The 26,402-nt window shown below is 39.8% G+C and overlaps 1 protein-coding gene across 3 annotated transcripts in view; it reads left to right on the top strand.

Annotated features, from left to right (window-relative positions):
- Positions 1-26,402, top strand: part of ASH1L (ASH1 like histone lysine methyltransferase) — a 136,602-nt gene that overhangs the window by 92,077 nt on the left and 18,123 nt on the right. For all 3 annotated transcript variants that reach the window (XM_080649290.1, XM_080649292.1, XM_080649291.1), the window contains 9 exons: positions 4,104-4,198; positions 15,947-16,020; positions 19,867-19,912; positions 20,029-20,137; positions 22,899-23,105; positions 23,225-23,371; positions 23,820-23,928; positions 24,573-24,737; positions 24,889-24,983. In XM_080649290.1, the coding sequence (XP_080505416.1) occupies positions 4,104-4,198; positions 15,947-16,020; positions 19,867-19,912; positions 20,029-20,137; positions 22,899-23,105; positions 23,225-23,371; positions 23,820-23,928; positions 24,573-24,737; positions 24,889-24,983 (1,047 nt within the window). The remainder of the gene's footprint in view (positions 1-4,103; positions 4,199-15,946; positions 16,021-19,866; positions 19,913-20,028; positions 20,138-22,898; positions 23,106-23,224; positions 23,372-23,819; positions 23,929-24,572; positions 24,738-24,888; positions 24,984-26,402) is intronic.

A 26,402-nucleotide genomic window follows, 5' to 3' on the forward strand; every position in this document is an offset into this window, starting at 1 on the left:
GGGCTTAATGTATGGTGATGGAAGATGATTTAACTTTGGTTGGTGGGCACACAGTGCAGTATACAAATCTTGTGTCATAGAAATGTGCAACTTAAGCCACAGGTCAAAAGTAAACACCTAACACAAAAATTTACTATTTAGCTTACTATAACTTATAGCAGTTTTATATTGAAGTAGCTACTCTTCATTCCTACAGGTATAAAGATTTTTCTCCTGAATTATTTGAACTAACAGTGTCATACAAACAAATGATTATATCACAGAAAATGCTAGGAGTGTTCAGAATCTCCAACACAAACTAACAAAAACAAACATTCTCTCTCTTAATCTGCTACTCTGCCAAGCTCACATGGAACAGAATATTTAAAATGTGATAGATGCCCTAGCCCAGTGGTTGGCAACCTGCGGCTCGCGAGCCACATGCAGCTCTTTGGCCCCCTGAGTGTGGCTCTTCCACAAAATACCACGGCCTGGGCGAGTCTACTTTGAAGTGGTGTTAGAAGAAGTTTAAGTTTAAAAAATTTGGCTCTCAAAAGAAATTTCAATTGTTGTACTGTTGATATTTGGCTCTGTTGACTAATGAGTTTGCCGACCACTGCCCTAGGTTTGGCTCAGTGGATAGAGTGTCGACCTGCGGATTGAGGGGTCCCAGGTTCGATTCCATTCTAGGGCACATGCCCAGGTTATTGGCTTGATTCCCAGTAGGGGGCGCAGGAGGCAGTCGAATGATTCTCATCATTGATGTTTCTCTCGCCCTCTTTCTTCCTCTCTGAAAGAAATAAAAACATTAAAAGTATTTTTTTAAGTGATGGAGTATCTATCTTCATGTTATCACCAACATAAAAATAAGCAGCCATACCTAAATTAAAACCAAAATCAAACTGCCACGAACTAGGAAAACAATTTCTGACATAATTATCATATCCATAATGGTATCGTGTATTTTAGATAGCAGTATTGCAACATTAAGGATAAAATTGTTTTTATTAGGGAGCCAGTCAGTGATTGAGAGGGGGTGCATTTAAGGTTTCATTCCTTTTGGGACTAGAACTATACAGGTTCCTATTGGGTTTGTTGTGTGTGTATGTGGGGGAGGGAGTATTGTATGTTTGTTCATTTCGGGGTGCCACGTATTTTCATCCCTGACTACTATCTATTTGGTTGTTTACCCTAATGGCAGCAGGGTAAAATGTCTGGGTTTTGTTTGTTTTGTGGTGTGTTTTTCAAATATTTTTATTGATTTCAGAGAGGAAGGGAGAGAGAGATATAGAAACATCAGTGATGAGAGAGAATCATTGATCGGATGCCTCCTGCATGCCCCACACTGGGGATGGAGCCCACAACCCGAGCATATGCCCTGACTGGGAATTGAACTGTGACTTCCTGGTTCATAGGTCGATGCTTAACCACTGAGCCATGTCAGCCAGGCTAAAATGTCTGTTTTGCTTCCATTCCTGTTTTAGCTAAATTCAAACTTTTATATTCTCTATTTAATTAGTTTGTATAAATCTTGAATCTAATAAAGTGTAGACCAAATTTTTTTCGTACAGAGTGCTTGGTTCTAAAAACAGTAGTTTTCTTGATCTACATATTTGACTTTTATGATAACCTCAGCTGGCCCTGGTTACCTTGTACTTGGCTTTAAAAATTCACCTTTTTGTTCACAATCATTATTTGGGTGAGTTTTGTTTTTTAATGAGAAATCTTGATGTAAGTAGAACAATCTAGCATCTTTCCTATCTTCCTTTGTAACTGTTTCCAAAACTCCTTAATCACTGCTTTAAAAACTTTACATGACCTACTTTCTGACTCCATCTGGAATACTTCAGCCACCTCATTCTGACTTTGACCTTCTACAGCTATTTCCTCTGCCTGATCTTCCCTTTCCCAGATCCTCTCATGACTGGTATCTCAGGAATATTTACATCTTACCTTAATGTCATGTCCTTAATAAAACACTTTTTATATTATTCTTTATCACATTTTAATTGTTTGCCTAGCATTTATTAGTTTCTGATTTTTTTCCTATTTTCTTATTTCCTTGTCTGCCTATCCAAGTAGAATGTAAACTGTCTTATTCACCACTGTTTTTAGCGCTTAGAACAGGATTTGGACTTAATGAGTGCTCAGTAACTGTTGAGTAAACAAATGAATGATCCTGCCGAAACCGGTTTAGCTCAGTGGATAGAGCGTCGGCCTGCGGACTGAAGGGTCCTGGGTTCGATTCCGGTCAAGGGCATGTACCTTGGTTGCGGGCACATCCCCAGTAGGGGGTGTGCAGGAGGCAGCTGATCGATGTTTCTCTCTCATCGATGTTTCTAGCTCTCTATCCCTCTCCCTTCCTCTCTGTAAAATATCAATAAAATATATTTAAAAAAAAAAAAAAATGAATGATCCACTAGAAAGAACCAGTCTTCAAATTTATGAACTTCAGGGTCTTTAATTAACTAACCTCTTTGGGCCTCAATTTTCTCATTTGCAAAATGTGTATTAGTTTCCCTACTTGTTACAAGATAGAGTAGACTTGGTTTTTAAAAGGTAATATGTTGTCATTCATAGAGAAAAGAAATATATCAGCCTTGCTTTATTTATTGGAACATTAAGCCAAAATAAAATCATAGTAGACTAAATGAGGCTTTCCTGGAACCCTTTTTTCTCTTTTTTCCTTTTTTTTTTTTTTAATCTTCCTGTTATATATTTGTGAAATCTCTTGAGATTGATCTCATACCAAACATTAGGAGCAAAAACCAGTAAGATGTGTGAAAGAGGTATGCCTATAAGAACATCGTGGAATGAAATAGAACAGTAAGTAAATAGAGTTGAGCAAGAAACTGAGGTTTTGCCTTGGCCAGTGTAGCTCAGCGGGTAACTCAGCCTGCGCATTGAAGCGTCTAGGATTCCAGGTCAAGGGCATGTACCTGGGTTGCAGGTTTGATCCCCAGCCCTGGTGCATCAAGAGAGGCAACCAATCTCTCTCTCTCTCTCTCTCTCTCTCCCTCCCCCTCTCTCTCTCCCTCTCCCTCTCCCCTCCACCCCCCACTTACCCTCTTCCCCACCTTTCACTGTCTCCAAAAACCAATGGGAAATAATATCCTCAGGTGAGGATTAACCACAAGAAGGAAAGAAACTGAGGTTTTTTGTCTTAAATTTCCTTACCAGTTAATAAAATTCAGGAAATTCACCTAATCTCATAAGCATCTGTTTTCAAAATCTGTAAACTAGAGTTAATGTTTCCTCTTCGCTACTTCACAGTATTGCTGTAAATGATATGTGAAAGTACTTTATAAGCTACTAGAGGCCCAGTGCATGAAAATTCATGCACTGGTGGGCGGGGAAGGGGGGTCCCTCAGCCCGGCCTGACCCCTCTCACAGTCTGGGAGCCCTCAGGGACAGGAAGCGACCCAGCAATCAGGGCAAGGCGACGCCCCATCACACCTCTGCTGCTGCCACTGCCGGCAGCACAAGCCTCGGCCGGCCCTGGGCGACTGGGGGCTGAGGGGACTGGGTACTGCCATCTTCTGGCTGTGGGTGCCACCATCTTTGAGGGCGTGACAGTCATTTAGCATATTGCTCCTTATTGGCTGTGGGCGCTGCCATCTTTGCGATGGTGTGAGGGTCAATTAGCATATTCCCTCTTTATTAGATAGGATAAATCGTTAGTGAAATGTATGTTAATCATTATGATCAGATCTGAAATTGAGGTTTCTTCTGCAAAACTATTGGAGAATGCTAATGATGCTCTTCCTTATGTGTAATTCCTAAAAGGCTATTCCAAAAATGTGTATTTTAAAAATATATGAAGGTACTTGGTATCTGTCCCTCCAAAAATATGCATTTAAGACTAAATCCAGGGCCAGGTTAAGTCATTGACCCGATACACCGAGGTTGCAGGTTCAATCCAAAGTCATGGCACATACAAGAGTCAACCAATGAATGCATAAATAAGTAGAACAGCAAATCGATGTTTTCTTGTCTGTCTATCCCCCCACCCCCACCTTCCTCTCTCTCTCTAAAATCAAACAAAAATATTTAAGGTACTATTAAAGCAAATAGTCTTGATAGAATGAGAAAATGTTATTGCCTCTTTTTTCTTTTAATCATAGTCCAAAGAGCCGATTGATTCAATTAAAGAAAGAAAAGCTGGAATACTCTCCAGGAGAGCATGAATATGGATTATTTCCAGCCCCCATTCATGTTGGTGAGTATACACAATATATTGTCAGAAAAAAATGGGTTATTTCTTGAGTTTGGGTGAAATGTTTCTGCATTTTTGTATTATTTATTTATATCCATTGGGGTGAAGCTCTTTTTTTTTTTTTTTTTACTATTTAATTTATACTTAACTCTAAAGAATTCTGCAAACTCTTTACTGTCTAGGAGTCAAAATGACATAAATCTCACTCACTGAAGTTTCAGTAAACAGCACTATACCTGTAGCATTTGGTTCCCTAAGTATGTCATCTAGAAAAACCCAACTATTCATCTGTTCACTTTTATTTCAAAAGGAGTGAGATTATTTATGGATATGTAATAAAGGAAATAGGCCCCATGCTTTTCCTGATCTTTATCTGCTTGAAAATTGAGCAAGATTTATCTTTTTTATTTTATTTTATTTTTTTAGAGAAAATGGCAAGGCTTTGTTTAGCATTTGGGTAATAGTACCTCCTACGGTCCTATTATGAAGCATACCAAATAAGTAAAAAGTGCCTAGAAGTCATCCTAAATTCTTCCCATTTTTTCAACACCTTATCCAGTCCATCTCCCAAGTTTTTTTATTTCCATTCTTAAAATATATCCTACTCTCCAAGTTCCATTGCCATCACTCAAGCCCATGCCACTATGCCATAGCCTTCTAATAGATCTGTTTGCTTCCATTGTTCCCTTCCAATCTTCCAATCCACTCTCCACACAATAAAAAGAGAAATGATTTCATAACTTGAACAGATTGTACTTAAAACCTTTCAGTGGCTTACCATTGGAGAAATTGACGCACCTCTTATTCTGACTTTTAAGAATAATATGGCCCCTGACTACCCCATTATTCCCATATATCTATTCCTGTCTTTCCCTTATTCACTGTATTAGGCCATGCTGATCTTCTTTCAAATCCTAGAATATACCAAGCTCTTTCCCACAAGAGGATTGCTATACTTATTATTCCCATTGCCTGAAAATCCCTTCAAACTCTTCTCATGATTGGTTTCCTCTCATTCTTTAAGGATCAGCTGACAGTATCAGCTTATATATCATTTTCTTTAAAATTGCATTCATGGCCCTGGTCAGTGTGGCTCAGTTGGGCATCATCCCATACACTAAAAGGTTTCGAGTTCAATTCCCTATCAGGGCACATGTCCAGGTTTCAGGCTCTATCTCCGGTAGGGGCTTGCAGGAGGCAGCCCATCAGTGTCTTTATTCTTAATCTTTATTGAAAATATTACATATGTCGTCTTTTTTTTCCCATTGACCCCTTATCGCCCGCCCCTGCTCTTTCCCAGCCTCCACCTCAGACCTTCACTGCACTATTGTCTTTGTCCATGGGTTATCCTATATAATGAAAGCCTAATATGCAAATCGACTGAATGGCAGAACAACCAGTCACTATGATGCGCACTGACCACCAGGAGGCAGACACTCAATTCAGGAGCTGCCTGCAGGCCCCAATGGGGGGCAGGGGACACCAGGCCAACCAAGGCAGTTGCCAGCGGAGGTCCCCCGATCGCCCCTCCAGTCGCCCCGCAGATTGGCCCTGATCGCCGACCAGGCCTAGGGACCCTACCCATGCATGAATTTCGTTCACCCGACCTCTATTGCATATATATGCATACAAGCTCTTGATCTCACATCAATGTTCTTTCTCTCTTTCTCCCTTCCTCTCTGTCCAAAAATCAATTTTTAAAAATCTTTAAAATAATAATAAATAAATAATACAATAAAATTGTTCTCATGATTGTCCCACCATGGAGGATTCTTCCTTTATTCTACATCACAGAAACCTGTTTTTCTTTTTATAATCTACTAGAGGCCTGGTGCATGAATTCGTGCACCAGTGGGATCCCTCAGCCTGGCCTTCGGGATCAGGCTAAAACCAGTTCTCCAATATCCCCTGAGGGGTCCCAGATTGTGAGAGGGCGCAGGCCAGGCCGAGGGAACCCACCGGTGCACGATTGGGGCCGGGGAGAGACGCGGGAGATTGTCAGGCCTGTCTTGCTCAGTCCTGATGGGCTGTACCCCAGCAGCAAGCTAACCTACCGATCAGAGCATCTGTCCCCTGGTGGTCAGTGCACGTCATAGCGACTGGTCGACCAGTTGACTGTCTGCCCCCTGGTGGTCAGTGTATGTCATAGCGAGCAGTTGAGCAGACTTAGCATATCATTAACATATTATGCTTTAATTGAACAGCTGACCGGATGACTGGATACTTAGCATATTAGGCTTTTATTATATAGGATAATTACTGTACTTGTTTATTAATTTTTATCTGACTCACCTATCCTATATAATAAAAGCATAATATGCAAATTGTCCCCTAGACAGGGAGTTTGACCAGTGGGCGGGGCTGGCCGAGGGAAGGGAGGGGGTACCTGACTGGCCACCGCCAGCCGCTAGGGACCCTACCAGTGCATGAATTTCATGCACTGGGCCTCTAGTTATGTTATTAACTCCAGGAGTATAGGATCATTTGTCTTTCTTATTCTCCTTTGATTTCCCAGTGCCTAATTTTTTGATGTATAAATGAAAGAAAAGAAAGAGAAATTAGGATAAATTGCTGAACGTAGATGACAATTTTTTCTCAGGAACAATTTATTGTGTAGCAGATGTTGATCCTATGCACTATAATGTTCTCTTAAACTATGACTCTCTTGACCCTTTGGACTAGGGGCTCTTCTCTGGTTTATGATTATCGAATCTCCTTTTTCTCCCTAGAGGGCCCAGCACCATAAGGTATTTAAAGTAGCAGGTTTATACAAGTTTTGCAATAAAGATGAGTTATTGTGTATTGAGTGGCTGGAGAATGGTGTAACTACAACATAGAGTTACAAGGCTTAATTCTCAGCTCGGTAACTATGCTAGTACTTAATGAAGGTAAGAGTTCAGCTCCATATTCTCTAGGCATAATGCCAAAGTTCTCTTAAAAGAACCTTTTGTTTTTATTAGTGATGCCATATCAGTGGAAGCAGCTTCTTAACAGATCATGCTATTTCCTAGAACCTGCTAGTGATAAATAGCTTTGAAAATTAGAAGTAATTTACAAGTCCTGTTTAAAGGAAAACACAGCCATTTTGGTCTTACTGGTTTTGTCCTGTTTGCGAAATTAACTTAGATCTTGGATGAAGCTCTAACTATGCAAGGGAATGAAGGAATCAGTTAATTCCAAGGAAAAAAGGGAGAATGATGGGTAGACTAATATTTCCTGTCATGTCTCTGGCATGAATTAGTGGTTAACACATCTAGAATGGAAATTCCTCTATTTAAATAAAGATTTTATCTCTGCATCCTCACTTTAGTTCTATTAAGACTAATTTGTACTCAGTAAATAAAAAATAGAAAAACTTATCCAAGTAGTGGCTCTTTTCTCTGGTGAATCAGGACTTTATCTTTTCTTTAAATCCTCCTCCAAGGATATGTTTTTATTGATTTGAGAGAGAGAGAGAGAAAGGACCATTGATGGAGAGCCTTCTGTATGCACCCCTGCCGGGAATCGAACATGCTACGTTTTGGTGTATGGACTACACTCCAACCAACTGAGCCACCCGGCCAGGGCTGAAACGATTTTAAATCAGACTGTTGCATGATATATGTTTTTTTTCTGGATGTGCTATTTGTTTTTCAAATAATCGTTTATGATAGGACTAGAGGCCCGGTGCACGAATTTCGTGCACTGGGTGGGGGAGGTTGTCCCTCAACCCAGCCTGCACCCTCTCCAATCTTGGACCCCTCAGGTGATGTCCAACTGCTGATTTAGGTCCGGCAGCCAGATATCCCTCTCACAATCCGGGACTGCTGGCTCCCAACCTCTCGCCTGCCTGCCAGCCTGATCACCCCCTAACCCATCCGTGGGCAAACTACGGCCCACGGGCCGGATCCGGCCTGTTCAGCTGTTCTATCCGGCCCGCGGAGCCGAAAGAGTGGAGGGTTCTCTTGCTCTCCCCTCCGCTCCTTCACCAGCAGCAGTGTTAACATGGCAACGTCGGGAAACACGGCCGCAGCTCCTTCTTCTGAGTGGGCGGATAAATCCGCCCATTCAGTAGAAGGAACAACCTCTCAATCTTCCAGAGGCTCCTTGTAATGCCCGCGGACGCGTCCCCCGACATCACCCTGGGAATGCGTAGACACGTTATCATGGTGATGTAGGGAGACACGCCCCTGGAGAGCACAGTATCAGAGCCTTTCTGAAGTAAGATTAAGAGCTCTACTCAAACACAATTTTTTCCTGTTCCCACATTCTGTACATCACAATGACTTGTTAATAAAACAACAAAGACTTTCAGCTTTTAGGGCTTGTATCCACTGCAGTTTTTTTTCCCACTGCGGACGCGCGCAACAGGGAAAAAGACACACAGAGGACATGTCACACTAGCCATGCTGCGGCTGCATTTTTTTGCTGATACAGATGCGGTATCAGTAACGCTACCGTGGCCACTAACCACATGTGTTAGCGGCAAAACAAATGCATTTTGCGCTGCGTTTGCTTCTCCCCTTGCGCCTGTAAAAATGCGTGCTACAGGGCATTTGTGTTAATATGCACCACTGCACATTAGCATCAATGCTGGTGTTAAAATGTTTGAAATGAATAAAACTATTGAAATAATAAAAATAAAAGACCGTACCCTTTTATGTAATGATGTTTACTTTGAATTTATATTAGTTCACACAAACACTCCATCCATGCTTTTGTTCTGGCCCTCCGGTCCAGTTTAAAAACCCATTGTGGCCCTCGAGTCAAAAAGTTTGCCCACCCCTGCCCTAACCACTCCCCTGCCAGCCTGATCAATGCCTAACTGCTCCCCTGCCGGCCCGATTGTCCCCAACTGCCCTTCCCTGCAGGCCTGGTCACCCCTAACTGTCCTCCCTGCCAGCCCAGTCACCCCTAACTGCCCTCCCCTGCTGGTCTGGATGCCCCTAACTGCCCTCCCCTGCAGGCCTGGTCCCCCCCCCCCACCAACTGCCCTCCCCTGCAGGCCTGATCGCCCACAACTACCTTCCCCTGCTGGCCATCTTGTGGCAGTCATCTTTGACCACATGTGGGCGGCCATCTTGTGCGACAGTATAAGGGTCAATTTGCATATTACCTCTTTATTATATAGGATTATATAGGATAGAGAGGGTAGATACTCAGCTGTTTTAAACTGGTCACTTCCAATATCATGTAAACAAAGAGCATGACTGAGTCAGCCAGACCTGGGTTTATCTCTGTCTTTGCCATATTAGTTATATGAATAAAATAGATATATAAACAAAATTAAATGCATCTTACCATTGGAGTCACATTCAGTAAATGTAATATTTATTTTTAAATGTTTAATAAAATCAGGTTTATTTATCTTAGAGAAATAAATTTTAATCCTCACCCAAGGATATGCTTTTATTGATTTTATTTTTAAGAGAGAGAGAAACATTGAGCTAAGAAACGTCAACTGGTTACCTCCTGTATGCACCCCAACCAGAGATCAAACCCTCAACCTAGGTTGCCATTCACTGTAAGTCATTCAGACGTATGCCAAACCTTGACTGCTTTTCCTAATGTAGTGGAAAGAACATAGGCCTATGTGCAGAAAAGAATTAACATAGCAGACTTAAGACTTTTATTCTTAGAACCGCCTTCTTGCTAGGTTGGCCATTACCTGGCATCAGGGAACTTGAAACCATACACAGTTTCCTCTATTGAGATAAAACTCCCTAGATGGTATTAACAGTGTTTTACTGTGTTCACTGTATAAATTCTACAATTTCCACTGAACACCTGCTTTCATTCTAAAAGTCTGGAATTTTGGTACATTCTAGGCAGAGGGTACCTATATGACCAGCCACCAATTAAAACCTTGAGTAATGAATTTCTGATGATCTTCCTTGATAGACAATGTTTCACAAATGTTGTCACAAAGCCTTGCCAAAGATTTCATCTTATGTAACTCCACTGGGAGAGAACTTTTTAAATTTGTGTCGGTTTCCTCCAGATTTTGCCCACTTGCCTTTTTATCTTTACTGATTTTGCTTTGTATCCTTTTGCTATATTGACCATGAGTATAACTATATGCTGAGTCCTATGAATCACCAAACCTAAGGGAGATCTTGGGGATCCTTGACACCTTAGAATCAAGCACATATGAACTCCTCTTTCCATTCCATACTCTTGTAGTTATTTGACCTTGAACAATTTACTTATCTACTTTTCATCTTAGCATTTTCATCTACATATTGAAACTGTTTTCATCCTGAATAGTGAGGATTATGTGAGACTTATTTTGTACTTAACACAGAGTGACTACCCCTTCCCCTTGACTTACTATAACCAAATACTCAATGTCAGTGAGAAGAGCAAAGCCATCCCAATCATTTCTATAAAACTGGGGTATAAGTAGAAATAAGGAAATAATAAAGAGTAGAAATCAATAAAATATTAGAGGTTTGAAAAGAGCAACAAAATTTACAACCTCGCCCTGACTGGTTTGGCTCAGTGGATAGAGCGTCGGCCTGTGGACTCAAGGGTCCCGGGTTCGATTCTGGTCAAGGGCATGTACCTTGGTTGCCGGCACATCCCCAGTGGGGGGGGGGGGGGTGTGCAGGAGGCAGCTGATCGATGTCTCTCTCTCTCATTGATGTTTCTGGCTCTCTATCCCTCTCCCTTCCTCTCTGTAAAAAATCAATAAATTTTTTTTTTTTTTTTTTAAATTCACAACCTCTAGCTGCACTGATCAAGAAAAAAGTAAGAGCCGAAACCGGTTTGGCTCAGTGGATAGAGCGTCGGCCTGCGGACTGAAAGGTCCCAGGTTCGATTCCGGTCAAGGGCATGTACCTTGGTTGCAGGCACATCCCCAGTAGGAGGTGTGCAGGAGGCAGCTGATCGATGTTTCTCTCTCATCGATGTTTCTAGCTCTCTATCCCTCTCCTCTCTCTTCCTCTCTGTAAAAAATTAATAAAATATATTAAAAAAAAAAAAAAGAAAAAAGTAAGAGATAACACAAATTACTGCTATCCATGCAATAGGTCCTACTGACATTAAGAAGCTAATAAGGGCCCTGACCGGTTTGGCTCAGTGGATAGAGCGTTGGCCTGCGGACTGGAGGGTCCCAGGTTCGATTCCGGTCAAGGGCATGCACCTTGGTTGCGGGCACATCCCCAGTGGGAGGTGTGCAGGAGGCAGCTGATCGATGTTTCTCTCTCATCGATGTTTCTAACTCTCTATCCCTCTCCCTTCCTCTCTGTGAAAAATCAATAAAATATATTAAAAAAAAAAAAGAAGAAGCTAATAAGGGATTATTCTGAATAACCTTAGGCCAGGACATTGAACAATGTATATGAAATGGATAAATTCCTTTAAAAATACAACTTAAAATTGATGCAAGATGAAATAGAAAATCTGAATAGCCTATATCATTTAAATAAATTGAATTCCTGCTGCATTTCCCCCCATACACAGTTTGTCTCTTTCTTCCTTTCTCTCTCTCTCTAAAGTCAATGAATTTAAAAAAATTTAAATAAATATATCTAAGAATTGGCAAGGTCTTTACCCTAAAAATGAAAACAATTATCTGAGAGAAACCTAGATAAATGGAGAAATATGCCACATTCAGAGATTGGAAATATTTGGTACGGTCTAAATTATATTACCAGTAGGCCTTTCTGTAAAAACTGATAAACTGGTTCTAAAATTTATATGGAAATGCAAAAGACCTAGAATCTTCAATATGATCTTTAAATAAAAATATTGAAAGACATTATCAGACTTCAAGAGTTACTATAAAGCACTTTAATCAAAACTGTGGTATTGGCATTAATATATGGAACAGCATACATAGCCCAGAAATAGAGCCACTTTTCTGTTTTTATTTGATTTGTACACAGGTACAAGCCCTTGACTGGAATCAAACCCACAACCCTTCAGTCCATGGGCCAAAGCTCCAACCACTGAGCCAAACTGGCCAGGACCCTGCATTTCGTTTGTTCATTCATTCGTCAGTGGACATTTCTGTTGTTTCCACCTTTTTACAATTCTGAATAATGCTGCTATGAACATTAGTTTACTATTCTCTGTTGAGGACTCTGCTTTCAATTTTTTTGTTGTTGTTAATCCTTACCTGAGGATATTTTTCCATTGATTTTTAGAGAGGGGAAAAGTAGGGGAGATAAAGAGAAGAATTTTAATGAAACTATCAACTACTTTATTAACATAGATCTTGCAAAACATCTTTATTAAAAAACAGCAATGTACTCTTGTCACACTTTTAAAAATATTTAAACTTATTTTAACTATTAACTTAAACATTATATATATTTTTAACTTTAAATAGTTGTTACTCTTTCATTGGTTTTTCTCTACTCAGTATAGGAAATTGATTTTATACAAGTGAATGATAGATACGATTTTTAAATTTTCTCTATATATAGGTTTGTTATATTTTTGAGAAATTGCTTTCAAACCATAAACATGTATTATATAAATCTTTTAACATCTGTTCTCTCAATTTTGCAATAAAATATTGAACAATATTCCATTAAAAAAATGCAGAAGGGTGATATAGATATAGAGTAAGGAAATTGAAGAAGCCTCTTTAAGGTAGAAAGGGGGCTTTGAAATTGGCTTTAAATAGTAGTATTTTAATATTGAAGAAGTTAATTATAAATATCCATTTACACACTATTGAGTTTCAGGGAATCCTATTTTTTTAAATTTTTTATTTTTTTAATTTAATCTTTATTGTTCAGATTATTACAATTGTTCCTCTTTTTCCCCCCCATAGCTCCCCTCCACCCGGTTCCCACCCCACCCTCTGCCCTTACCTCCCCCACACTGTCCTCATCCATAGGTGTACGCTTTTTGTCCAGTCTCTTCCCACACCTCCCACACCCTTTTCCCCCCCGAGAATTGTCAGTCCACTCCCTTTCTATGCCCCTGATTCTATTATATTCACCAGTTTATTCTGTTCATCAGATTTTTTATTCACTTGATTTTTAGATTCACTTGTTGATAGACATGTATTTGTTGTTCATAATTTTTATCTTTACCTTTTTCTTCTTCTTCCTCTTCTTAAAGAATACCTTTCAGCATTTCATATAATACTGGTTTGGCGGTAATGAATTCCTTTAGCTTATTCTTATCTGTGAAGCTCTTTATCTGGCCTTCAATTCTGAATGATAGCTTTGCTGGGTAGAGTAATCTTGGTTGTAGGTTCTTGATATTCATCACTTTGAATATTTCTTGCCACTCCCGTCTGGCCTGCATAGTTTCTGTTGAGAAATCAGCTGACAATAGTATGGGTGCTCCCTTGTAGGTAATTAACTGTTTTTCTCTTGCTGCTTTTATTATTCTCTCTTTGTCTTTTGCTCTTGGCATTTTAAATATGATGTGTCTTGGTGTGGTCCTCTTTGGATTCCTTTTGTTTGGGGTTCTCTGCGCTTCCTGGACTTTTAAGTCTATTTCTTTCACCAGGTGGGGGAAGTTTTCTGTCATTATTTCTTCAAATAGGTTTTTAGTATCTTGCTCTCTCTCTTCTTCTGGCACCCCCATAATTTGGATGTTGGTACGCTTGAGGTTGTCTCAGAGGCTCCTTACACTATCTTCAAATTTTTGGATTCTTTTTTCTTTTTGCTTTTCCGGCTGAATGTTTTTTCCTTCTTTGTATTTCAACTCGTTGACTTGATTCTTGAGGTCCTCTAGTCGGCTGTTAGGTCTCTGAATAATATTTTTTATTTCAGTCAGTGTATGTTTAATTTCTAGTTGGTCCTTTTTCATATCCTCAAGGGTCTCGCTAAATTTATCGGCCTTTTTTTAGGAAATTCTTGAAAAACCTTATAACCGTGGTTTTGAACTCTATATCTAGTCATTTGTTTTCCTCCATTTCTTTCATTTGTGACCTGTTTCTTTGTCTCCGCATTTTCGCTGATCCCCTGAGTTGGTAGAGTAGCTTTGTGTGGTAGGTGTCCTCAAGGGCACAGTGGCTCAGCCTCCCCAGTTACCTGAGGTGGACACTTTTGGTGCACCCCTTTGTGGACTGTGTGCTCAGCCTTGTTGTAGTTAAGTCTTGATTGTTGTTGGTATCACTGGGAGGAATTGACCTCCAGGCCAATTGGCTGTGAGGATCAGCTGTGTCTACGCTGGGAGAACTTCTGTGCTGGAGACACTCTTATGAGACAAGACTTGCAAAATTGCAAAAGCCTCTGTGCTCAGCTTGGATGGGGCAGAATTTCAGGGCGGAGCATACAGCCTTGGTTTCCCGTCAGCCCTGCCCTAGGAGACCCCTGGGTCTCAGTGTCCCTTGGTAATTGCTGCAAGCACCTCTGAGAGAAAGCCGCCCTCGAGTTTCGCCCGCGGCCAGACAGTCTAGTTTCTCTCCGAATGAGTCAGGGTTCCCAGAAAATTGCCCGGGACTGGAGTTAAGTGCAGTCGGGAGCTTCCTTCTCCCTCCCGCTTTAGAAAGCCAGCCGCACACTCAGCCACCCGTGCATTCAGCAGTCAGTCCTTTCTGCGCGCGCGTGCCTTCTGACCTCTGCCTTCCGCAGCTCCCGAGTCTCAGTGTGCTTTCTCTTTTCCTGACAGTCCAGATTCCCCCCAAATGAGTCTGGTTTCCCAGCGTCTCGCCTGGGACTGGAGTTCAGTGCAGTCGGGAGCTTCCTTCTCCCTCCCGCTTTAGAAAGCCAGCCATGCACTCAGCCGCTCGTGCACACAGCCACCCGTGCACACAGCCGCCCGTCCTCTCCGTGTGCGAGTCTCCGTACCTCAGCCTTTTGCAGCTCCTCTGAGTCTCAGTGTGCTTTCCTCTTTTCTTCAAGTTGTAGAATTTCCACTCAGCCAGCTTTCCTGTGGTTCTGGATGATGTCCGTTTTGTCTTTTAGTTGTAGTTTTGATATTGTGCGAGGCAGCAGTTTAGGTGTTTACCTATGCCACCATCTTGGTTTCTCCAGGGAATTTTATTATTAAAAACTCTTATACTTCCCCCCTTTTTTAAAATACATTTTTATTGATTTCAGAGCGAGGGAAAGAGAGAAATAGAAACATCAATGATGAGAGAGAATCATTGATCGGCTGCCTCCTGCACGCCCCCTACTGGGGATTGAGCCCGAAACCTAGGCATGTGCCCTTGACTGGAATCGAACCTGGGACCCTTCAGTCCGCAGGCTGACGCTCTATCCACAGAACCAAATCAGCTAGGGGTATTCTTCCCCTTTTTATAATCAGCTTTATATTATGCATAATAATTAAGGAGAATAGGTGCCAGATGCTCTAGGTAGTAATTTTAATAAACAATTCTTGCCCGCCTCGTGTTGCTCAGTGGTTGAGTGTCGACCCATGAACCAGGAGATCACTGGTTCAATTCCTGGTTAGGGAATATGCTGGGGTTGGGGGCTTGATCCTTGGGTTTGGGAGGGTCGTGCAGGAGGCAGCTGATGATGTTTCATTCTCATCAGTGTTTCTATCTGTATTCCCTTCCTCTTTCTAAAAATCAATAAAAAGTTTTAAAAATAATAATAATCAAAAATTCTTAGTGTTTTGTTTGCTTCATAATGTCCTGTATTTTTGGTAGTAACTTTGCTGTGCTGGTTGTTTTATATAGATGATTAAAATATGTCTTTAGCATGAAAAAAAATAGGTAAAAAATAAAGATTAGTGATGGAAAAATCCATAAAGCTAAAAATTAGATTTTTATTTTTCTAGTCAGTGCATATTAGATCTTGTGTATGAATAGATGTTTAAATTGATAGTTTTTTGTTATTGTTGTTTTTGTTTCAGGGAAGTATCTAAGGCAAAAAAGAATTGACTTCCAGCTTCCTTATGACATCCTTTGGCAGTGGAAACATAATCAGGTACAATAAACCTATCTTACCAGGTTTCATTCTTAAGGCATGGCAGGGAGGAAATGCAGATCTTTTTCTCTGCCTCCTTGTTATGCTCTCATTTTAGGAAATATAAAGTGTCCCTGTGAAGGTTAGAGACTTAAAAAAAAAAAAAGAATTTGCATTCATATTTAATGTGACCTATTTGCCTTTACTCATAATTCAAAATAGCAGTGATTTTCTACTTTCCTGGGCAATCTTCTGTTATTATTCTGGACTTTTATTTTGGTAGCATAGATTCTGTTCTGTAAGAATCCTGTTTGATGCAGGTCTCCAGAGAATTTAGATGTACTGCGAGCAGCATGAAGAAATTTCAGGCTTTATTTTTGTTGGCTCCTTCCCATCAGTTTGGAATTTGTTTTTCACATACAAAGGAAACAGGGAAAATGTTCAACACTCTTATGCTTTTAAAAGATCTTTAAATATATTGGGAACTAAAAATAGGAAGATATTATTTTTCTCTCTTGCTTCCCTAATTGAAATATTTCCCCCAATAAATTTTTGAATTTTTTTTTATTGATTTGAGAGAAAGAGAGAAACATCGATTTGTTGTCCCACTTATTTATGCATTCATTGGTTGATACTTGTATGTGCCCTGACCAGGGATTGAATCCACAGCCTTGGCGTATCAGGATGATGCACTTACCAAATAAGTAACCTGGCCAGGGCAGTTCCCAATAATTTTTGTATTAAGCTATAGGCCCCAAACCCCATACTGAGAACAACCATCTATATATAAAAAAAAACAGCCGAAACTGGTTTGGCTCAGTGGATAGAGCATCGGCCTGCGGACTGAAGGGTCCCAGGTTCGATTCCGGTCAAGGGCATGTACCTTGGTTGCGGGCACATCCCCAGTAGGGGGCGTGCAGGAGGCAGCTGATCGATGTTTCTCTCTCATCGATGTTTCTAGCTCTCTATCCCTCTCCTTTCCTCTCTGTGAAATATCAATAAAATATATTGAAAAAAAAAAAAAAAAAAAAAAAAACAGCGGCCAGTAAACCCAGCCTGATCGGGATTGTGGCCAGCCTGCAAACCCCTGCAGCCCCTTGCCCAGACCGGTCCCGCCCCCCTAAGAAGACCCCCACCCCGATCAGGGGCATGGCTGGTCTGCAAACCCCCAGCGGCCCCTCGCCCAGATCGGCCCCTTCCCCCAGCGGGGACCCGCCCACCCCATCAGGGCAGGCCAGCTGGTCCCCACCCATGCACCAGGCCTCTATCCTATAATAAAAGGGTAATGTGCAAATTGACCCAAACGGTGGAACAACCAGAACGACCACTGGACCAGTCACTATGAGGCGCACTGACCACCTCTCGGTCCCTTTTCCTGGCTGGCAGGCTCCATCACCTGATGGCCACCCACGGTGGGGGCGGGGCCGACCTCTCAGTCCCTTCCCCCAGCCGTCAGGCATCAATCACCAGATGACGAACGGGAAACCAGGGTTAGGTGGTGGCAGGGGGCAGGGCCAGCTGCAGGCAGCTGGGGAAGATGGCCCTGATCACAGGCCAGGCCTACTGACCATACCCATGGACAAATTTTGTGCGCTGGGCCTCTAGTTTGAAATAAAAATAGTCATGCAAGTGAGGTGAATAAGCTCTTGAGTTTTGCCAAAATTCTACCAATTTAATTTTGGAAAGCCGAAAGGCAATGGATGTTTTCTCCGCATTCTCTTCTGTGGTGGCCTTTCTTGAATTCTGAGAGAATCAATATGTTAGGTATTTGTCTCAGAGAGTTTATAACATTGAAGGAGATAACAGTGCTTTGACTATACCCACTGAAAAATGATGGTAGTTACACACTCTATCTTAGACCAAGTTGCTGTTTTTTTGTATTGTCCTTTATGGTAAAACAATAACCAGCTGACTGCCTCTATTCTTTTTTTTTTTTTTTTTTAATATATTTTATTGATATTTTACAGAGAGGAAGGGAGAGGGATAGAGAGTTAGAAACATCGATGAGAGAGAAACATCAATCAGCTGCCTCCTGCACACCTCCCACTGGGGATGTGCTCGCAACCAAGGTACGTGCCCTTGACCGGAATCGAACCTGGGACCTTTCAGTCCGCAGGCTGACGCTCTATCCACTGAGCCAAACCGGTTTTGGCTGCCTCTATTCTAATACATTGCTGTTGTTTCTTTTTCTGATGCGTTCTTTTTTTTAAATATGTTTTTACTGATTTTTAGAGAGGAAGAGAAAGAAATAGCAATGATTAGAGAGAATTATCAGGGGATTGAGCCCCCAACCTGGGCATGTGCCCTGACGAGGAATCGAACCAGTGACCTGTTGGTTCATGCATGGATTGATGCTCAACTACTGAGCCACAGTGGCCAGACTTTTTTTTTATATATGTTTTTATTGATTTTTAAGCAGAGGAAGTGAGAGGGATAGAGATAGAAATATCAGTGAGAAACATCATTGATTGGTGTCTCCTGCACGACCCCTACTGGGGATCAAGCCTGCAACCCAGGCATGTGCCCAGACTGGGAATTTATCCAGTGACCTCTTGGTTCATGGGTTGATGTTCAACTTAGAGCCACACCGATGCATTCTTAATTACATTGTGAGAACTCCATTTTCCTGCTTGCCCTATCCTCTTTATTCACTAAATTAATTGCCTTAATTAAAATGTGAAATGTGTTTTGCAACAATACCCACCCTGAAAAAGCCAGGGTACTCATTCCTTAAAATTTCATATACGTATCCAGTTCATATAAGCAATCCCTACGCAAGTTTTCCTCTTTTTTCATAGGGGCAAACAGAAAATTTATCCAAATGAATAGCTTTGATTTACAATGTGTGATTTTCATTTAAGTTAATCCAACAACATGCTAAAGAAACATATTAGTTCTCTAGCCGGTTTGACTCAGTGGATAGAGTATCCGCCTGCGGACTGCGGGGTCCCAGGTTCAATTCCAGTCCAGGGCACATGCCCAGGTTGCAGGCTCGATCCCCAGTGGGGGGGCGTTCAGGAGGCAGCCAATCAATGATTCCCTCATCTTTGATGTTTCTATGTCTCCCTCTCCCTTCCTCTCTGAAATCAATAAAAATATTTAGAAAAAGAACAAGAAATATATAGGTCAGCCCTGGACAGTGTAGCTCAGTGATTAGCATGTTGGCCCATGCACTGAAGGGTCTCAGGTTTGATTCCCAGTGAAGGGCATATACCTGGGTTTCTGGTTTGTTCCCCATCCCTGGTTGGGGCACATGGGGGAGGCAACCAATCGCTATGTCTCTTTTTTAATTTTTTTATTGATTTCAGAGAGGAAGGAAGAGGGAAAGAGAGACAGAAACATCAACAATGAGAGAGAATCATTGATCAGCTGCCTCCTGCATGCTCCCACTGGGAATCATGCCCACAACCCGGGCATGTGCCCTCCTAACTCATAGGTCGATGCTCAACCACTGAGCCACACTGGCCAGGCTCCAGGTATCTCACATTGATGTTTCTCTCTCTCCCCCTCTTCCTCCCTCCCTTCTATTCTCTCTAAAAAAATCAGTGGAAAAAATATCCTTGAGTGAGAATTAACAAATAAAAAAAAAGAAACATTGTTCAAAATGCAGTTTCTTTAAACCATTTTATATTTATATTTTTTCTATTGAACTACTTCTCTCACACTGATCTAGTAAGTCACCTTTTAATTTGGGGTAAAAAGTGATCACATCTAGATTTTCCCTTAAATGTATCCAGCCCAGAAAGTCTTGTAACTATTTCCATATAGGCAGAGCACATGGATAACTTCCTGTATTTTTAGTGATTAATGCTGCTGTCTGGCATTTGAAGTTAAATGCTATATTAAGATTTTTCTTTTTTCTTCTAGCTATACAAAAAGCCAGATGTCCCACTATATAAAAAAATTCGTTCAAGTGAGTAATTTGGGAACTATTTTTTCTGTCTCCATATCATCAGTGTTCCTCTTGGTCTGACACTTTAAAAATTATCCTGTATGTGCACAAACTGTTCTTTACTTTCTTCTTTCAAGATGTCTACGTTGATGTCAAACCCCTTTCTGGTTATGAGGCTACCACCTGTAACTGTAAGAAGCCAGATGATGACACCAGGAAGGGCTGTGTGGATGACTGCCTCAATAGGTACTGTACTAAACAGATTCCTTTAAAAACATAGGCTTTAAGATCTATAAGATACTTCAGTTGGAGGGAAAAGTTAAATATGCTCCTGATTTTGCCTCAAGAAATTGCACATTGATATATAAAACATAATTAATGGGATGTTTTAGTCAGCTGGGGCTATTATACCAAAATACCATAGATTGGGTAGCTTAAACAACAGAAATTTATTCCCACAGTTTCGGAGGCTGTGAAGTACACGGTCACGATGCCAGTAGATTCGATGTCTGGTGAAGATCCACTTCCTGGCTATAGATAGCTTCCTTCTCCTTGCATACTTACATGGCTTTTCCTCGGTGCATGCTCGTAGACAGTGCCGTTTTAACAGGGGCACTAATCCCATCATGAAGCTCCTACCTCATTACCTAATATAACGTAAACCTGTTTTCCTCTCAAAGGCACTACCTCTAAATACCATCACATTGGGGCTAGGTCTTCAACTATGAATTTTGGGGGCACATAAACATTCAGCTCAAATGTGGGATGAATACAGTAACAGAAAAAAAATGATATTTAGAGTCTTACATACCCAGGTTTAAATCTTCTCGTTATTTATTAGACCTGAAGAACGGTATTTAACCCCTCTAATAAAAATAATACCTTTTATGAGGAGTTTGTGAGGATTGTATGAATCAGTGTTTATAAAGTTTTAAGCACAGTTCTGGAAACCTTCCTAGATCTCTATATATGGTAGCCATAATGAGGGAGTAAAGTAGTATGGTGGCAGTGAGAAATAAGAAAGGCATGGTATATTTGGTGGGGAGAGTGGGTTAATAAACCATTAGTATATAACAGATACACATGAGAATTGAGTCAATGATAGCAACAAGAAATAGTAACACTATTATCGGAGATAGAAAGTATGGAATTTGACTGGTTTGAACATACAAATTATTATTTTCATTTTGGACCATTGATTTTAAAATGACAATGAGATTTCAAGATGGAAATGTCTAATAGAGGCAAAAGGGTGAAAATAGATTTGTTGGTTTTGGTAACATAAGCAAATTTATAGCAAAACAAAGAACCATTGAAATTCACATCAATATTTTCTGTTCTATATCATTTTCCTGGGCAAAGGCAACTGCCAGGAACTGGTCTCTAGTCAATTGTTCTCACAGCTGGGGGAATCAGAGTTTTAGTACCTACCTCCTGTGTCAACATGCCAGTTGTGAAATTGTACCTCACATACATCACTGCAAATTTCAAAATCTTCACATCTTAATATGCAGCATCTACTTTCAAATTTTGGTAAATTTACAGTTTTGTTTTCAGGCACAATGTATAGAAACGTGTTTTACTTTTTATATAATTAAAGGGCTTATCTTGGTTATTTATAAAAACAAACGGAATATATTTCAGTGCCTTCAACTCTAGAAAACACAGATTTTTAGCAACCTCTGAATGATTGTTCTTTGGCAGAAATTTTTTAAATTGAAGTCTCTTTCCTCTCAACACTATGTTATATTTATATTTTAGTTATTTTGTCCACCTAAACTCTATTATTGTGTGTGTTATGAAATATGGAAATACAGGTGTAGGGTATTACAAACAGGGGGTTATAATTGAAACCACAAAAATAAATGAACCTTCTAAAGAAAAGATGAACAAAGAATAAGAGAGGTGGAAAATCCATTATCATAAATTATCAACAAAGCCCACAAAAAGAGGGCATTTTCAGGAGAGGTGTTCAACAATATTCTTACAGCAAAGAAGTCAGCAAAAGAAGGAATAAAGGTGATGAATTTGACAGTAAGGCAGTGTCTTTTTCACAAGTTAAGTTGATTGTCTTAAGTTGAAGAATAATCCAATGGATACTTTCTCTGCTTACTGCTCATTTATGTGATTTGACACTGTACTAATTGCCCTTTAGATTAAGGATAATATTTTTTGGAAGAATAAATTAAATGACTCTGAAAATACTTTAAATTGTAAAGTATTAAATACTTTCTGTACAAGATTTATAAGTTATGATTATAAACATAATATATTTTTATTTACCAATATATTCTTGGTCCTCCCTTGTTCATGCTAAATAGCCATACTGGGATTCCAAACAATAAAACAACTAAAAGGCTTCTATTAAAGATCCTAGAAATTTAAAAAGGAAAGCAGTGAGAGGATATTTGCATAACCACGTTCACCTACTGTGTTCAAAATTTTTTTCTTGTTTATTCACTCCAAATTATAGGTTTAGCTAGTTATATAGACTGCTAATGTTATTTCCAATATGGAAATGTCATTTACAGTAATGAAATGTGGATTTCTATTTTTTTTAAACAATGTGAATATACTGACGTTTACTAGTACAATTAAAAGTGGTTATGATAGTAAATTTTGTGTGTATTTTACTACAGTTTTTAAAAAATCCATAAATTGCCATGAGCTACTTCAAAACAAGATTGCAGTATAATCATGAAACTTAATTTCTCTGTGGGTTGCAGTTCATTTACTCCTAGCACAGAGCTAAATAAGAACTTTTACCCAGGATGCTAAGTGGACAATTAGCTTAATTATTTACAAGGAGCATTTGGTGTTTACAACTTGATTTGAAAATTTAAAGTGTTATTAATTTTTTAAGTTCTAGATTATTACTTTTAACTTTGTTAGCCAATCTAACCTTGTTAAAATAATTTGGTGTATTTTAAGAATTCCTATAAAACATAAAACAGGTTTATATAGGCATATAATGTTAATTGAATATAATTATTACTTTTCTTTCTAGAATGATCTTTGCTGAGTGTTCCCCCAACACTTGCCCCTGTGGTGAGCAGTGCTGTAACCAGAGGATACAGAGGCATGAGTGGGTGCAATGTCTAGAACGATTTCGAGCCGAGGAAAAAGGTTGGGGAATCAGAACCAAAGAACCCCTAAAAGCTGGGCAGTTCATCATTGAATACCTAGGAGAAGTTGTCAGTGAACAGGAATTCAGGTAATTGATGATAGTCAGTAAAATGGTAAAGGTATCCGATTAGAATGGAAAATGGAAGGTTTGAAATTTACTTTCAATTTAATCATTAAGTGGCTTTCAGTAATCTTTCTCCTTTTCAGAAACAGGATGATTGAGCAGTATCATAATCATAGTGACCACTATTGTCTGAACCTGGATAGTGGAATGGTGATTGACAGTTATCGCATGGGAAATGAGGCTCGATTCATCAACCACAGCTGTGACCCAAACTGTGAAATGCAGAAATGGTAAGGAAGCAGGGGATGGTGAAACCAAGAATCCCACAGAACAGAAGGCATTGAGGATATCCAGAGATTGATCTTTCCACAATGTCAGTCAGCTTACACAAAGCAGCTTAGGCATTTCCCTATTATACCAGATCCTTCAGGCAAAGAGTACACCTCTGCTATTTCTTCACTTCATCCTAACTATTCAGTCGGCCTATGCTCCGAGGAGCCTCAGGTTTGATTCCCAGTGAAGGGCATGTATGAGTTGCAGGTTCGATACCTGGCCCCAGTTGGTAGAAAATGTCATATATATAAAACATCTAGTATTTATTTACTGTTTGCTTTGTCCTATGTACTGTTACATGGTTTGTCTCATAACAGCTCATTCAGAATATGCCCACTGAATTTGTCACCATGAGATATAAAAATAAGTGAATTTCTACCTTTAACTTTTGTCCTTTCTCTATAGGTCTGTTAATGGAGTATACCGGATTGGACTATATGCTCTTAAAGATATGCCAGCTGGTACAGAACTCACTTATGATTACAACTTTCATTCCTTTAATGTTGAAAAACAGGTAAGAATATGCCCAGCTGTGTGGTTCAGTGGTTGAGCATCGAACTGTGAACCAGGAGGTCACAGTTCGATTCCCAGTCTGGGCACATGTCCAGGTTGTGGGCTCGATCCCCAGTGGTGGGTATGTAGGAGGCAACTGATCAATGATTCTCTCTCATCATTGATGTTTCTATCTATCCCTCTCCCTTCCTCTCTGAAATCAATAAAAATATATCTTTTTAAAATCAGGTAAGAATAGTAAATCCAAGAGGGAGGTTGAACTTTGTCACAGTGCTCTGTATAACATAGGCCTTCAGTAAACATTACTGAGTTGTAGCCATTGAGAAGTACAGTGGAGAAAGCAGTTTTTCACTCGTAACTCCACTTATCTAGGATACATGGTCTATGTTATTCTTTCAGAACTCCTTAGGAAGAGATTGCCCAATCATTTTTGGTCTCCAGTCAGTTCTTAACTATTCTGGTGAAGTTTTTTCCAATATTTAATCTTTTCTTTCAAGTATTGTGGAAGTCCACTTCATTCTCAATTAGTTGTTTTCCTCTATGTGAAAATTTCTTCATTCAAACTTATTGTTGGGTGTCCAGATGCTCTGGCATCCTATTTGAACTTATAATAGCCTAAAAGCATTATTCTCTTTCCTTTTAAAGCAACTGTGTAAGTGTGGCTTTGAGAAATGTCGAGGAATCATCGGTGGCAAGAGTCAACGTATGAATGGACTCACCAGCAGCAAAAGCAGCCAGCCTATAGCCACACATAAAAAGTCTGGACGGTCAAAAGAAAAGAGGAAATCTAAGCACAAGCTGAAAAAAAGGGTGAATAATGATCTCATGGCTTTCCTCAGAGGCAATTATTGAAATAAGGGAAATACCAAAGGGTGGCATCTTCAGAGTGGTTTTAATATTCTTTGAGGTGATTTCTGATTGACCTTTTTCCCCTCTGCATTCTGATCCATCTCTTTTTCAGAGAGGCCACCTCTCTGAGGAACCCAGTGAAAACATGAACACTCCAACAAGATTGGCCCCCCAATTACAAATGAAGCCCATGTCCAATCGAGAGAGGTAAAAAGTAGATTTTCTTACCTGAGCTCTCTAAATTATGTGATTTGCTTGTTCGATTATTGAGCAGCTGTATATTTGAATAAGTATTCAAGGAGTCTGTGAACTTGGGTGAGGGGGAAATTGTGTCTTTATTTTCCCTACTTTCTAACTGAAATTTAGCATGACCTTTAAATATGACTTTAGGCAACAACAACAAAAAATATGTGTGTGTGTTTGTATAGTATTTGCAGTTTCCATGAGTTTTGCCACCAATATTCATTTTCATATTATGTTATAGGTGTTACAAATATCTCAAAATATCACTTAGGTTTATCTCTGCCTTAAAATTACTATAGTTGTTAAACCTACAACTAGATCTTGTCATGTGTTAAAAATTAATGTTTAAAATATTCTGAAAACTGTATTGCAGTATATTTAGTTTCCTTTTAATCCTATGTATTAAAATTACTTAAATTTTTAAATTAATTTTTAAAATGCTTTTAAAACATTGTTCAGAGAAGGGTTATATGGGCTTCATCAGTCTGCCAGAGGAATCCATACTTAGTTGATATATTAACAGCAGTCAAAAGGATCTTTAGTGGTTATTTTTACTCTTCCTTGTATTCAAGCATTTGTTCATGTCAGAGGTGAACAATGTAAATATGTCGTATTTCTCAAGATATTCTATATTTTCCCTGACTACACACTTTAATATCTTAGAAAGTTTATCCTTACTTACAATTTTACTATAATTTTAGCCTCTTTTATTCTATTTCACTTTGTCATAGAAATTTTAAACTTCATTGAAACAGATGATCTAATCCAGTGGTTCTCTACTTGAGCTGCATGTTAGCCTAGGGGCTTTAAAAACTTATGATGGCCCTAGTCAGTGTAACTCAGCTGGTAGGAGCATCATCTCCTGCACTGGAAGGTCAAGGGCACATACCTGGGTTGCAGGTTGTATCCCTATTTGGGGGGCTCTTTCTGGAGGCAGCTAATTATTGTGTGTCTCTCTCTCCCCCTCTCTCTTTTTCCCTTCCTCCCTCCCTTTCTAAAATCAATTAAAAACAAACAAAACAAAAAAAAACAAAACGCTTTTGATGCCCAGGCCACACCCAGGACCACTTAAACCAGAATTTTCAGAGATGGAATCCAGACATCAGTAATTTATAAAGCTCCCCAAGTGATTTCTATGTGCAGCCAAAGTCAGGAACTATAAAATTGGCCTAATCTCCATTACAGAGACCCATATTTGAGACTTATTCAAGGTAACATTGTATTATATGTATACTAGGGTAAAAATCAAATAATGGAATCATCAAAATCATGTGTAGGGTCAATCAAGATACATGTAACTCATTTACATTTAGAGATCCATGTGGAGGCATTGCTTCTAGCATCGTTTGCCCAGTGCATATCCATCCTAAATATCTTTGCCTA

This window comes from Plecotus auritus (genome assembly GCF_963455305.1).
Source record: "Plecotus auritus genome assembly, chromosome: 12".
Classification (NCBI taxonomy): Eukaryota; Metazoa; Chordata; class Mammalia; order Chiroptera; family Vespertilionidae; genus Plecotus; species Plecotus auritus.